The following is a 15,092-nucleotide window of genomic DNA, read 5'->3' on the forward strand; positions in this document are numbered from 1 at the left end:
ATCTCCTGGTCAGACCAGAATGCTATGTCACCACCCAGGCAGAACTCAGATTTCATTCTTTTGACAGGAGGAAGTAACTTTTCTTTAACAGCCCTTAACGAAACCTTGATAAACTCCATCTTCATATATTTTACAACCTAGGAAGGGCACTTATGATGCTTTCCTTCCTAGTTTTACCAGGAGAGTGGGAGTTGAGGACTGAAACTGTTATCAAGGGGGTGTGCATAGAGCGTCATCCCCAGTGGTCTCCAAGCCTCAGAGGTAGGCAGGCCTACACAAGTCCGGACTGTGCTAGGAGGCAGGAATTCTGGGACAGAAGGGCAGTACAAGCTAGAGTCATCTGGAAAGAGGGAACCTAGAGTGAGAAAATGCCCCCTCAGATTGGCCTGTAGGGAAGCCTGTGGGCATTTTCTTGACTTGATGGATGTGAGAGGGAGGGCCCAGCCCACTGTGAGCAGTGCCACTCTTGGGGAGGTGGCTCTGGGGTGTATAACGAAGCAGGCTGAACAAGCCAGGGAGAGCAAGCCAGTAAGCAGCACCCCTCCATGGCCTCTGCCTCAGCTCCTGCCTCCAGGTTCCTGCTTGAGAGCCTGCCCTGCCTTTCCTCAGCGATGGAGCGGGACCTGGAAGTGTAAGCCAAATAAACCCTTTCCTCCCCCAGTTGCATTTGGTCATGGTCTTTCTCACTGCAATAGACACCAAACTAGGATAAGGCCCTAGTGGGAGTCTTGGGTCTTGAGAGGACGGTCTCGGTTCTGAGGGATGACGCTGAGCCCCAGGGGGAATCGGTAGCCTGACTTGACCGGAAGTTCTGACAACAGAGGCGGTGGCTGTGGAGAAGAACAGCACATTGACTTTTTAAAATTAGGGGTTAAAAATTCAGGAGTGGACTTAGTCATCCAGTTAGCCTTCCCTTCAAGGGCCCCAGACCAGCACACTGTTATCTGACTCAGAGGCCAAGGTCTCTCTGCGTTTGCATCTTCAGGTGCCCCTCCCTTTTCCAACAGAGATCCAGCACAAAGAGTAAATGAGAGGAAGTAATAGGCGAAAACCACGATATTCTCCCTGGGTCACACTGAGGCCTTTCAAGTTACACAAAGTTTCATTCTCTCTGACCTCTGTACTGTCTTCTCTCCCGGTCTCCCTTGAACCTGGAGGAAGCAGGAAGCTTTGTAAATGTAGATGTCACCAGCAAATACCTGAAGTTTATTAAACAGGTGAAGTTTCCTGTCACGAGTGTTCTGCTCTGCAGAATTGATGGTTACTGTGGCCACGGGCTTCCTCCCCATGGTGAGCGAAAATCCAGATACAACTTCCTTCCTCATTTGCATAGAACCGATATCAAGTAATACTCACACGCAGAAATGAGTCACTCTGTTCCTGCAGCCGGCTGTGGGCACACCCGAGGAAACGAAGTCCAGGCACACAGTTGGCAGAAACCATCCTCGCCACATACGCTCCGGAGGAAGGAGTCCAGACACACAGCAAGATGAGCTCCGAGACAGGTGAAATTGGATGCCAGGTCCCGGCGAGGCGGGCAGTTGATTTTTTCCTCTTTACTTTGCTTCTTTCTATACAAACAAAACAAAGCTTTGTTTAGCTTTGTCAGGTTGCCCCGGGCTGGTCCCCAACTCCTGGCCTCAAGTGATCCTCCCGCTTCATTTAGCCTCTTGAGTACGGGAATACAAATGCCTGCTCCCATGCTTAGCTTGGGTCCACGGTCTTGAAGAGTGCGTCAGTTGTATGTATAACCTACCTATGCTTGGGTCTCTGGGTGCTTTCCAACTTTCCTATTATGATGAATACATTCATATTGTTCTTAAGATGAATTACTATTCCGATGAAGTATTTATACCTCTTAATGATTTTGACAAGTAACACTAAATCAATGTTGGTTTCACGGCAACAAAAAATTTAAGTTAGTTGAGTCTGCTGATATAGGCTTATGATTCTAACTACTTGGGAGGCCGAGGCAGGAGAATTACTAGTTGAGGGCCCCTTTGTGCACTATAGGGCAAGTTCAAGGCCAAGTTGGGTGGCTGAGTGACAACCAGCGTTTTGAGAAGGTGGGCGAGCTGGAGGGCTGGCTCAGCAGTTAGGGATGCTTGCTGTTCTTACTTGATTCCCAGTGCCCCCAAGAGGCCGCTCACAACTGCCTGTCACTTGAGCTCCGGTGCGCTCCTCTGGCCTCCACAGGCACCCGTGTACACACACACACACACACACACACACACACACACACACACACACACACACACACTTTAAAAGCTTTGTTTTAGCTAAGAAGAAGAGTGAGGAGATAGCTTAGTGGTAGAGAGCTTGCCTAGCGTATGTGAGGCCCTGGGTTCAATACCTCAGTCCTGCCCACCCTTCCACCCAGAAAAAGGAAAACTAAAACTAATTAAGGTAAAACAGAAGCAGCTGCATATGGTCTGTACGCTGGTTGACTAACTAGACAATGACTAATTAGTGTTAATCAGGTGTGGTTATTCCCGCCTGTCATCTTAGTAGTCTAGAGGCTGCAACAGGAGGGTTACAAGGAATCTGAAGCTAGCCTGGGCAATATAATATGTTTCAGACCAGCCTAGGTTACAATATGAGACACCCCCTACCCCAAACAAACAAACGAACGATCTGGGGACGTAGCTCAGTTGGTATAGATTTGACTAGCATGCCGAAAACTCTGGGTCCCACCCCAGCACCGCATACAACACACAGACATGGTGGCTCATGCCTGTAATCCGAGCATTTGAGAGGTGGGATACGAAAAATTACAGGAGGGAGACGTGCCTGGTTTGAAAGGAAATGATTTCAGATGAGGTGGGATTGGAGCCAGTTCCTAAAATTGTTTTTTATTATTGTCTTTGGTAGAGTTCAAATCTTTGGAGATTTAAATTTTTTTTTAATTTATCTATTATTTATTGTTGAGACATGGCTCAATAATGTAGCCCAGGTTGACCTTGAACACAAAGTAGCTGAGGGTGACCTTGAGAATTTCTGAAGCACAGCAATATGACTGAACTAGTGCTTTGGGCATATTTGCCTACTATTATATTGATTTGGGGCTGGACACAGAAAAGAGTAGGGGAAAAACCCGAGGCTACTTGCCCTATTTGTTATAATAGACTCTCAAAAATGACAGAACTCAAGCCAGGGCAACAATGAGCCAAGGTAATGTTGAGCCAGGGCGGTGGTGAGCCAGGGCAATGGTGATCTAGGGCAGTGGTGAGCCATGGCAGTGGTGAGCCAGGGCAGTGGTGACCTAGGGCAGTGGTGAGCCAGGGTGGTAGTGAGCCTGGGCAATGGTGATCTAGGGCAGTGGTGAGCCAGGGCAGTGGTGATCTAGGGCAGTGGTGAGCCAGGACGATAGTGAGCCAGGGCAATGGTGATCTAGGGCAGTGGTGAGCCAGGGCGGTGGTGAGCCAGGGCAATGGTGGAGCCATCTGGGAAGGAATGAACCTTTCCTTCTGTACTACAGTCAGGGAGACAGTGGTTCTGATAATTACAAATCAGATACAAAAAGCGGTAAAAATAAATAAATAAATAAATAAGAGATCAAAATTGTCAGGAGCAAAAGCACCGTACTGTAGACAGATTTGTCTTTTGGGCCTCCAGCTCACAAAAAAAATGACCTGGAGATTTATTATTATTTATGAAAGCTCAGCATTAGCTTAGGCTTGTTTCTAACTAGCTCTTATAACTTAAATTAACAAATGTTTTTAAATCTACATTTTGTTGGCTTTTTTTTTTTTTTTTTGTGGCGCAGTTACCTTTGCTCTGTACTGTTCATCATGCTTCCTCTCTGAGTCCTCTCTGTCCCCAGAAGTCCCACCTAATCTCTTTCTGCCTAGTCAATGGCTGTTCAGCTCTTGATTTTTTTTTTTTGGTTTTTCGAGCCAGGGTTTTTCTGCGTAGCTTTGCGCCTTTCCTGGAGCTCACTTGGTAGCCCAGGCTGGCCTCGAACTCACAGATATCCGCCTGGCTCTGCCTCCCGAGTGCTGGGATTAAAGGCGTGCGCCACCACCGCCCGGCCAGCTCTTGATTTTTTATTTCATTTTATTTTTTCATTTTTTTGAGACAGGGTTTTTCTGTGTAGCTTTGGTGCCTGTCTTAGATCTCGCTCTGTAGACCAGGCTGGCCTCGAACTCACAGAGATCCACCTGGCTCTGCCTCCCAAGTGCTGGGATTAATGGCGTGCACCACCACTGCCTGGCTGTTCAACTCTTTATTAAGCCAGTCACAGTGACACATCTTCACACAGTGTGAAGGAACATTCCACAACACCCTACTCAACAGTTTACATACGGTGGAATCGAAGTTCTTCCAAGGACAGTTGTCTGTGGAAGATGTAATCATGATGGTGCTTCATAAACCCATTTCTGTCCTTAAAACCTCTGACTCTGGAAAAACTGGAGAATATACAGAGAGCAGCACAGGGTACAATTCACCAAGAAATGGCCAAAAGGAAGAACGGCAAATAGCCCACTGACCAGCAGCACTGTAGGGGACACCCCACTTTAGCTGTTTAATAACCCACTGACCAGCAGAACTGTAGGGGACACCCCACTTTAACTGCTTAATAACCCACTGACCAGCAATGCTGTAGGGGACACCCCACCTTAACTGCTTAATAACCCACTGACCAGCAATGCTGTAGGGGACACCCCATCTTGCTTTAACTGTTAATAACAGAGACTATTCTGTATCTGCAGGCTGGAAGGATGTAATCAAACTGGACATGCAAAACATCTGATGAGCACTGACAAAACTCAGGGCCTTTCACATTGCTTTGTTTTAAAAGCAAAACTTTAAACCAAGTTTTATGGAATTCTGAAAAAGTTTTCAAAGTTACAAATTATTATTCACCGTTTCTATCGTTACGGCTGTAAGAATTGAGAAGCAGCTTTCATAAACTCAGGGTCTCTCTGTGTTTATTAGAAACCCAAGTTTGAAAATAGACTCTATAAATCTTGAATAAAGTATGTTCAGTTTGTACATTACCCCAGAACAAACTTAAAAAACAATAGAGGTGAGAATAGCATATGCTAGTAGTAGATGTTAGTAAAGTCCATTCACTCATTATTCAATACTTTGCATTGCTAGCTGCTATGTGGTGGGTAGAATGACAGAGTCTGGAATAAGATAGGCATAATCTGTATCTCATAATTTCCAAATTGTACCTCTTGGATCCTTTGAGAAGTGACTTTCCCATTAGACTGATTTTTTTTTTTTTTTTTTTTTTGAGGTTGGATCTCAAAGTGTAGCCTAGGCAGACCTTGAACTCTATCTCCTCATACCACAGCATCCAATATGCAGGGATGGGAGGTGTGGGCCACGGTACTGGCTTCTATTTTCTGATATGATTTATAGATTTGGGTGTAGACTGAAGTTTCTTGGTTCTGCCTGGCCCTCCTGGGCAGCAGCCATTTTTATAAAATGATCACTCAGAGGCTTAGTATTAATTATGAACTCCTTTGTCTATGGCTCAGCTTTATTGCTAGCCAGTTCTTATGTCTTAAATTAACCCATTTCGATTAATCTGTATTTTACCACATGGCCGTGGCATTACCGGTCTGCTGGCATCTTCTTCCTTGGGTGGCTGGATGGCATCTGGCCTCCTCTGCCTTTCTTCTCCCCTGTCTCTCACTTGGACTTCCTGCCTGGCTATAACCTTTCTTGCCACAGGCCAGAGCAGCTTCCTTATTAACCAATGGTAGCAACATATATTCACAGCATACAGAAAGACCATCCCACAGCATTTGGGAGACTAGAACATGTGAACTGGGGTGTTATTTAACAAAGCCGTCTCTTGGTTTACAGGTCCTGCTGTTGTTGATCCTACTCTGAGGTAAGACAGATGTAGCGCCTCCCAATTCAATCATGCAGAAATGGACATTTAAAAATTACAGGACTATAGTTTGTTTTTCAGTGTGCAAATTTCCTTGTCTTTATTAGATAGTTAAAAAAATGAATCTCAGCCACTTGTGAAGGGAACAGACAATACTCATACTTACTGTAAAGAGAAAACTAGAGGATTTTTAAAAAAATAAATGAGTTTATTTGCTGATTTTCTTTTTACATACTCTAAAATTAATTAATTAATTATTTTTTGAGATAAGGTTTCTCTGTGTAGCCCTGGTTGTCCTGGGACTCACTCTGTAGACCAGATTGGCCTTGAACTCAAAGACATCTGTCTGCTTTTGCCTCTTGAGTGTTGGAATTAAAGGTGAGCACCATCGCAGCCCCATTCATTCCACATCACTTTAAAAATAATGTTTTCTATGTTAACATTATTCCGGATATCCGGCTTTCACAGGCCATGCTTGGGTGTGCTGAGCGGGAAGTCTCATGCTCTAATCAGAGGGATTTTAGTGGTGTCTCTGAGCAAGCACTGAGTAGTCAGCCCGCCCCCCATCTCCCTCTCATCCCCCTCCCATCTCCTTCTCTGCTCCCCCCCCCAGTGTCTTTAGGGAATGAGACATGTCATTGTGCCTCTGTCATGTGGAAAATCGTGTTTCCTGGTGACACACAGAGGTAAACATGAGCATGTTTCAACCATTTGCCTTTTTCTTATTTATTTAATCTGCCACTGTGTGTTTTAAGAGTCTGTTTTGCTTCTTTCTCTTTAAGAAAAAGAAAAGCTCGTAACAGTCTAGCCAGCTACATCATTACCATTAAATTAATTTTGTTCTGCAACTTAGAAATCACCTACAGTACGGCCCACTTAAAACAATCAGGAAATGCCGTGTGTGAAAGGGGTTGTGGATGATAAAAGTTTAAAAAGCTGGGCTAGGAGCATCTTCCTTGCTCAGGATCCCCTTGTCACCTTCACATGAGATGCTCACTCTAGTGTGAGTGAATGCCCAAGTGCTGATGTTTTACCAACCACTGTGTAGCTGGTCCCTAGGTTCCATCCATGCTCTGCCCACTCTCGGGCAGAGTTATTACCTATTCGTCATCTACCTGTCTATCTATCTGTCTATCTATCTATCTATCTATCTATCTATCTATCTATCTATCTATCTATCAATCTATCATTTCTCTACCATCTATCTATCTTCATCAAGCTGCCCTAGAAACCAGAGTTAAATCCAAAGGCTTAAGTCCATGGTGAAGCATTGTTTTCTCAAAATATTTCTCAAGAAGCTCACCATCTACCACACGGGCGTGTGTTTGCCTTTTCCTGGTCCCCACAGGCCCCAGGGGGCTTTCACACCTGAAGGGTCCTTTTCTTGGATGTGCAGCTCTCAAGGGAATGTGAGTCTCTGTGTCGGTCTCTGGCGTGGCCTGTGTTAGTTCTGAGAGGTCAGGGCTAAGGGTTACGTCCTGATAGCTGTTTTCCCAGTCTTTTGCTGCTTCTTGTTGAGGGCTCTTTCTGAAAATGATCGGTCAGTTTGTTGGTCTCTGAAACTGGATTTTTTTTTTTTTTTTTTTTTTTTTTTTTTTTTTTTTTTTTTTTTTTCATTGGTAGCAGCTGCTCGAACTCACAAGATCATGGCTTGTCGATGCTATAAAGCTGCGCACCACCCCCTGAAAAACTGGATTTTTATAGATCGCTTAGAAACGGTTTCAGCAGACTTTATTTACTCAGTTTTATTTATTTTATGTGTATGAATGTTCTGCTCATATATACACGTGTGTCTGCGCACGCACCATATTAATGACAGATGCTGGATGAGGCCAGAAGAGGGTGTCTGGTCCCAGATATCTGGAGTTATAGGTGGTTGTGAGCCTCTACGTGGGAAGCAGACCCAGGTCCTCTGCAAGAGCAGTCAGTGCTTTTAACACCGAGCCATCTCTCCAGTTCCCAGACTTGTGTTGCTGTTGTTGTTAATTGGCTTGTTTTCGTTTTGCTGACACATCCTTGGGGATCTGAAGTTCTGTTCTCAGAGTTTCGACTCCACCTGGTCCAGATCACAGGGGAGGGGTCGGGAAACTACAGTTTTTGTTTTGTTTTGCATTTTCACTCTGTTAGCATTCTTTATCTCTGTGTAGCTTTGTGCCTTTCCTGGATCTCACTCTGTAGACCAGGCTGGCCTCGAACTCACAGAGATCCGCCTGGCTCTGCCTCCTGAGTGCTGGGATTAAAGGTGTGCATGACCACCGCCCAGCAGAACTCCTATATCTTTCGTTTCTGTTTAAGTTACTGGTACGGTAACAGGCCCCCAGACCTTAGCACAACTGACGCCATGATGGAAGTAACATTCACCTTGGAACCCAGCATGCAGACAGCACCACCTGCCAAACTTTACCAGAGCTTAAAAGAAAAACCTCAGGACAGACGAGCTGCGAATCTCAGCAGCTGCCCAGAAGGGAAGGCAGAGGAGAGAAGGAGAAAACTTTCGTGACTTAAGTCAGCCCGGAGGTCAGCCACATGTGGACAAGCAGTTACATGTCGTAGCGGGGAGCTGTAGAGAAAGAGCCCAGCCTACCGTATTAGGGAAGGAAGGCCTGCTTAGGCTCGCTCTGACCAGCATCGGGAAGAAAATGGCAGAAGGGGAGAAAATCAAAGTTTTCCCGAGTCAGGATTAAACAATTTTACAATAATTTCATTAGTACTGTTAACAAAGTGCAGTGGGCTGGAGAGATGGCTCAGAGGTTAGGAGCACTGACTGCTTTTCCAGAGGTCCTGAGTTCAATTCCCAGCACCCACATGGTGGCTCACAACCATCTGTAATGAAATGTGGTGCCCTCTTCTGGCCTGCAGACATACATGCAGGCAGAACACTGTATACATAATAAATAAATAAATCTTTTTTTTTTTCAAGGTGGCTGGGTTGGGGATTTAGCTCAGTGGTAGAGTGTTTGCCTAGCAAAAAAAAAAAAGGCAGTGACTAGGGAGCCTTCAAAACCAAGGCCATAAACTGCTGCCCCTGCCCCTCCCTTGGTTAGAAATGGGTTCCTTCCCCACTCACCTACACGTTAATAGCCACCTCTAAAGATGTGCCTTTAGGGGAAGACAGTCATTTCCACGTTCCCATTTTAGAACCTCCCGGAGCCCTTTTAATTTCTTTCATTCAAATCCCCAAGGCTTCCTCACTCGCAAACCCCAGCTCCATAGGGCTCCTCGTTAAGTTTTAGATAATGCTTGAAGAGAGCCGCAGTCCGTAAATATCCTGTGGCCACACTCTCACCTTTCCCCAGCCAGCCCCCAGCCCAACTAGTCAAGAAGATCTCTAGTCAGTGGTGAGTGAAATACACACATGCCATGGTGTGCTCTCCCTTTTTAAAATTACACTTATTTATTTAGCGTGTGCGTGCGTGCGGCGTGCGTGCGTGCGTGCGTCGTGTGTGTGTGTGTGTGTGTGTGTATGTGTGTTTGGGGGAGCGCTGTGCATGCTTTGGCACAGGCGTGGAGGTCAGGGGAGTCTCTTCTCTCCTCCTACCTACCATGTGGATCCTGGAGACTGGACTCAGACCATCAGGCTTGGTGGCCAGTGCCTTTACCTGCTGAGCTGTCTCCCCGGCTCCTGTTTTTGTTTTCGAGGCAGAGTCTTGCTGTGTAACCCAGGCTGTTCTCAAACTTGTCATCCTCCTGTCTCTGCCACCTTAGTGCTGAGATTCTATGTGTCACCGTACCTGGCAATCTGAAAGATAAACTTTTAAGAGAAGGTAGAGAGGTGTGTCAGTTGGTGGGGCACTTGCCTACATGCATGAAGCCCTGGGTTCCCACACACCAGTGATTCCTGTCCTTTGGGTAGAGGCAGGGACATCAAATGTTCAAGGTCTAGCTGGGAAGATGACTCATTGGATACAATGCTTACCGACCAAGTACAAGTATCCCATTTTGGATTGCCAGCGCCCTAAAAGTCAGGCCTGGTGGTGTGTCTCTGTAACCTGAGCATTGTAGAGACAGAGACAAGTGGATCCAGGAGGCTTACCGGCCAGTGAGCTCCAGGTTCATCGGAAGACTCTGTTTGGAAAAATAAGGCAGAGGAAGATAGAGGAAGATGCCCAACGTTGACCTCTGACTGTATGTATGAACATATACATGCAAACACACACATTCACCACACACACACACACACACACACACACACACACACACACACACGCACACGCACGCGCGCGCGCGCGCACACACACACACACAAAATAAATAAATAAAATAGAAATAGAGATCAACATCATCTTCTGCTCCATATCAAATTCCCAGTCAGCCTGGAATATGTAAGATCTGGTTTTTTTTGTTTTTTTTTTTTAAAAAAAGGTTTCTTAGACTGCATGGGAGTCTTTTTATGTTTCAGGAGAAGAATTGAACCGCAGGAATTTGAAGTCTTCTTCGACCCGAGGCAACTTCGCAAAGAGACCTGTCTGCTCTATGAGATCAGCTGGGGCGGGAGGAACAGCGTCTGGCGGCACACGAGCCAAAACACCAACAAACACGTTGAAATCAATTTCATAGAGAAAATGACTTCAGAAAGATACTTTGCTCCATCCACCAGGTGCTCCATCATCTGGTTCTTGTCCTGGAGTCCCTGTGGGGAATGCTCGAAGGCCATTATAGAATTTCTGAGCCGACACCCCAACGTGACTCTGTTTATTTATGTAGCCCGGCTGTATCACCACATGGATCAGCGAAATCGGCAGGGACTCAGGGACCTCATTAACAGAGGTGTGTCTATCCAGATCATGACCGAGCAAGGTAAGAACCGATTGTTCTGAGAGAACAGTGGTGGTGAGGGGCAGACACCAGCTGTTGGTGATGCTGGCATGAAATCCCAGAGGTGAAAGTTCAACACAAAGTGAGGAAGGGCAGCAGGTCTCACCTTCACAGCAAAGGATTAATGAGCAATAGTAACTCGTTCCTCTGCTCCAGGCACCTCTGCCCCCAGCCACCTTAAATGAACTTTTTAGGGAGCATGACCACTTCTAGCAGCAAATAGGCAGAGTCTTTACATAGAGCGCATGCTCTGTGGTTGTTGCTGCGGGACTTAAAGCCGAAGCCTTGCACGTGCTGAGCATCTGTGAGAGGCAAGCGCGAAACTACTGAGCTACATCCCTGCTCTTTAGTGTTTATTTCGACAGGGTCCTGCTCTGGACTTGTCACGTAGCTCAGGCTAGCCTTGACTTTGCAGTTTTCCTGCTTCAGCCTTCTGAATGAATAGCTTGGATTGCAGGCATGAACCACTGTGCCCAGGTAGTTTTAAATAATTTACCACGGTATTTGTGAAATGAACCGAATTGTGTATTTCTTAGAGTACTGTTACTGTTGGAGGAATTTTGTCAACTACGCACCTTCAAATGAAGTTTACTGGCCAAGGTTCCCAAATCTGTGGATGAAGCTGTACATACTGGAACTCCACTGCATCATTCTAGTAAGTGACTTTGGCTTTTTGCTTGTTTCTATAAGCTGTCCTTGAACTTGCTATGTAGTGGAAGATGGCCTTGAATTCCTGATCCTCCTACCCCCACCTTCTGAGTACTGGGATTATAGTCTCATGATACTAAGTCTGACTCCTGGTAAGTTCCTCCTCTTCCTCTTTGCATGTGTCTCTGTGAGTCTTTATGAATGGCTGCTACAAGTGTGCAGGTGCCTGCAGAGGACCGCCCCCTCCCAGCTGGAGTTAGAGGTGGTTGGGAGCCACCTGAGGTGGGTGCCGGGAACTGAACTCTGGGTCCTCTACGAGAGGACCTTGTATTGGTTACTTTGCTATTGCTGTGGTAAACATCATGACCAAGAGCTGCTGAGAGAAGGAAGGTTGACTTTGGCTTACAGATCCTGAGGTAGAGTCTGTGTGTAACGTTGGGGAGGCAAGGTAGCGGGTACACAAAGCTGAGAGATTAGATCTCTGCCCTATGTAGGAGCCAGGAGAGAGCTAACTAGAACTGGGGAGGGGGGTGAATATAAACTCTCAAATTTGCTCCAGTGAGTGATATATCTCGTGAAACAAGGCTTCATGGCCTCAAAAAGCTCATGACCTTCCAAACATACCACCACCAGACACCCTGTGGATATTTCATTCAAACCACCACAGCGTCCTCAACCACTGGACCATCTCTGCAGACCCTCTCATAAGTGGCCTTCCTTCCTTCCTTCCTTCTGTCCTTCTTTTCTTCCTGCCTTTTTTTTTTTTTTTTTGAGACAAGGTCTCACCATATAAATAACTCACAGAGATCTGTCTGTTTCCTCCCAGATGCTGAGACTAGGGTGTGCACCACTCCCGAATCTTTCTTGTATGTTTATTTAAGGGGTGGGGTGGGGGCAGACCAGAGCCGTGACAAGCTCTCCCTAGCAGCCCTGACAGAGACCAGGCCTTAGCTTCAGTTTCGATTTCCTGGAACAGGGCTGGAGCTGAGCAAGCAGTTTTCAGGAAAACCACAACTCAGGGGCAACCAATCAGCAAGCATCCCTCAGCCTTCTGCTACTCCGCAGGTGCCCCTCTGCCTTGGGCTGGCTCAGCAGACTCCCACCAGACTTCTGCCAGCTAAACATAGCTTTCCCTACCCTGCCGCTGGAAAGTCCATGACCACGTTAGAGTCTCTGACCAATAAGACCCCAAAATAATCTTCCCTCCACGCATCAGCCCCAGACAAACCCCTCCTCCCTGGAAGTCCCTTAACTCTGCTTAAAAGGAGCTTACAACCTGCTCCTGGGGTCGCCATTTGCCACCCCAACATGTTGGCAGTTTTTAAATAGCCACTGGTGGTCTTCTTTGGGACGTCTCTCAGACTCTAACACAAGCAAAAGTTTTGCTGCAAAAACAAGTATCTTTTTTTGTGTTTCTCTTTTGAGGATTTTCCCATATACTCTCATCACATTTTTTTTTTTTTTTTTGCATTTATACTTAAATTTGGTTATTTAACTAGCTAACTCATCTTAAAATGAGAAACAAGATAATGAAAGTCAAGAGGACCCTGAGGGGTTGGGATTTAGTTCAGTGGTAGAGGGCTTGCCTAGCAAGCGCAAGGCCCTGGGTTCGGTCCTCAACTCTGAAAAAAAAAAAAAATAAAAGAGGATCCTGACTGGGATATAAATCCTCCCCACCACCGCCCAAACCAGCCTCCTTCAGTGGGAAGCAAGTGGGGGAGGAAATGGGTCAGTCAGGGTAAGGTGTGCCTGGGACACACAGTGATTCCGTTTTATCCTTCTCTTCACATCACACACTCTCGGTGCTCCAGGCTCTCTTGTTTCCCCTAGCGGCTGAGGCCAGTCACACTACGGAAGAAAATGTGCCTCATGGATTTTGGACATTCTCTGTGTGCTTTGTCCAACATGGTAGCTGCTCAACTGAATCATCGCCAATTAAACTACATTTTTTTAAATGTTCACAGTAATATTAGTGTTAACTGTTAATAAAATCTAATCTTCTTTGTTTCAGGGACTTCCGCCCTGTTTAAAGATTCTAAGAAGACACCAACACGAGCTTACTTTTTTCACACTGACTCTTCAGGGTTGCCATTACCAGAGGATTCCACCTCACATCCTTTGGGCCTCAGGGTTGATATGACCTCTGGGAGTTGGAGATGAATAAAATGACTCCTTGTGTGTGTACTGTTTTGACAGCAAGCCGTGATGACCCACCAAAAAGTGACTGTCATGAAGAGTCTAGAAATCGAGCTGAGACTAACACTCCTGGGTAGAGTACTGGTTATATGTGTGAGGCCCTGGGTTCAATGCCCAGAACTTCCAGGAAAACAGAGAGAATCTAGAATTGAGCCAGGTATGGTTAATTACAAGATTACACTCCTGTAGTCCCAGCACCGGGGAGGCAGGGGCACCAGATCTCTGTGAGTTCAAGGCCAGCCTGGTCTACATAGTAAGACCCAGGCTAGCCTCAGATCACACAGTGAGACCTTGTCTAAAAAACAAAACCCTAAAATCGAGAATCTAGGAATCGAAGACTCGGGTAAAGCAGTGCATTCCTATAATCGAAGTAACTGAGCGGTAGAGGCAGGAGAATGACAAGTTGAAAGTCATCTTGAGCTACACAGTAAATTTGAAACTAGCCTCAACAGATATGAGTTATGCCAGCAGCCACCACCTCACCAGCTTGCATAACAGAGCCACTCAGACCAGCTCATTCACTTACCTGCTTGCCCCTCCAAAGACTGTCATGGCATACAACAGCCCCTGGGCACTGGAAGAGGCTGGACCGTATTAAATTCTTACATTTACATTTTGAAAATTGTATTTATCTATTATTATTATTGTGTGTGTGGAGGGGGTTGTGTGTGCATACCATGGCACCCCTGTGGAGGTCACAGAGCAACTTTTAGGGTTCTCTCTCTCTTTCTACTATTCATGCTGGGCAATGAATGAAGATTGTCAATTCAAAAAAGTGATTTGTTATTATTATTATTTTTTTTACCCCTGAGCTGTCTCCACAGTCCTATATCTATACATTTAAAAAAAACTGCAGTGAAAGATACCATTTATCAGTGTTATTGTATTTGTTTGGCTCCCAGGACCCACTGGAGTTTGTCTGTGAAAAAAAAAAAAACGAGGAACGGATGTTAGTCCACGTGGGGATCAGGGGTTCCCACCTCATTAAGCCACACCCAGCATTTTCTTGCTTTGATTTGTTTCTATTTTGAGACAGGGTCTCAAAAAGCTTCCAACTCACTAAGTAGTCATGGATGACCTTGAACTCCTGGGCCTCCACATTCTTGTCTTTTATTCATCCACCTGTCCATCTGGGATCTGGAACTCTGCCCTGGTCTCTCTCTCCAGCCCACGCCAGCTTAGCTTCTCTCTCTCTCTCTCTCTCTCTCTCTCTCTCTCTCTCTCTCTCTCTCTCTCTCCAGCCCACTCCGGCTTAGCTTCTGCTCCCTTCCATGTCTGCTGCTTCTTGTCACAGAAGCTCTCTGGCTTTGAGCACATTCTCTTGACTCCAGTATCTTGAAAGACATCACAACTGTATCATCGCTTGTTCTTATAAAAAGGTTTGTATTAGGCATGGTAGTATACCCTCTGGCCTCCGTACTCAAGAGGCTGAAGCAGGAGAACCATGAGTCTGAGGCCAGCCCTTGGGCTACCTACTGAGACTCTGATGCAAACAAACAACCAATCTAACAGAAGAGGGAGCAGGGAGATTGGTTAGTGGGCAAAGGTGTAACACAAATGGCTAAATGGTCTTATTAATAAGAAA

The 15,092-nt window shown here is 46.0% G+C and overlaps 1 protein-coding gene across 1 annotated transcript; it reads left to right on the forward strand.

Annotated features, from left to right (window-relative positions):
* The first annotated feature begins 1,323 nt into the window (after window positions 1-1,323).
* Window positions 1,324-14,372, forward strand: Apobec1 (apolipoprotein B mRNA editing enzyme catalytic subunit 1). Its single transcript, XM_028857840.2, has 5 exons — window positions 1,324-1,505; window positions 5,821-5,848; window positions 10,248-10,645; window positions 11,200-11,318; window positions 13,323-14,372. The coding sequence occupies exons 1-5, from the start codon at window positions 1,490-1,492 to the stop codon at window positions 13,449-13,451; spliced, it is 690 nt and encodes a 229-aa protein (XP_028713673.1). The 5' UTR covers window positions 1,324-1,489; the 3' UTR covers window positions 13,452-14,372.
* Window positions 14,373-15,092: the final 720 nt, after the last annotated feature.

This window comes from Peromyscus leucopus, chromosome 3 (genome assembly GCF_004664715.2).
Source record: "Peromyscus leucopus breed LL Stock chromosome 3, UCI_PerLeu_2.1, whole genome shotgun sequence".
In the NCBI taxonomy this organism is placed as follows: domain Eukaryota; kingdom Metazoa; phylum Chordata; class Mammalia; order Rodentia; family Cricetidae; genus Peromyscus; species Peromyscus leucopus.

Bases quoted from the DNA above. Each gene is read 5' to 3' on its own strand.
- Apobec1 (XM_028857840.2), top strand. The intron at 5,849-10,247 runs GTAAGACAGATG...TTTATGTTTCAG, and splicing joins GTTGTTGATCCTACTCTGAG to GAGAAGAATTGAACCGCAGG. The intron at 10,646-11,199 runs GTAAGAACCGAT...TGTATTTCTTAG, and splicing joins CCAGATCATGACCGAGCAAG to AGTACTGTTACTGTTGGAGG.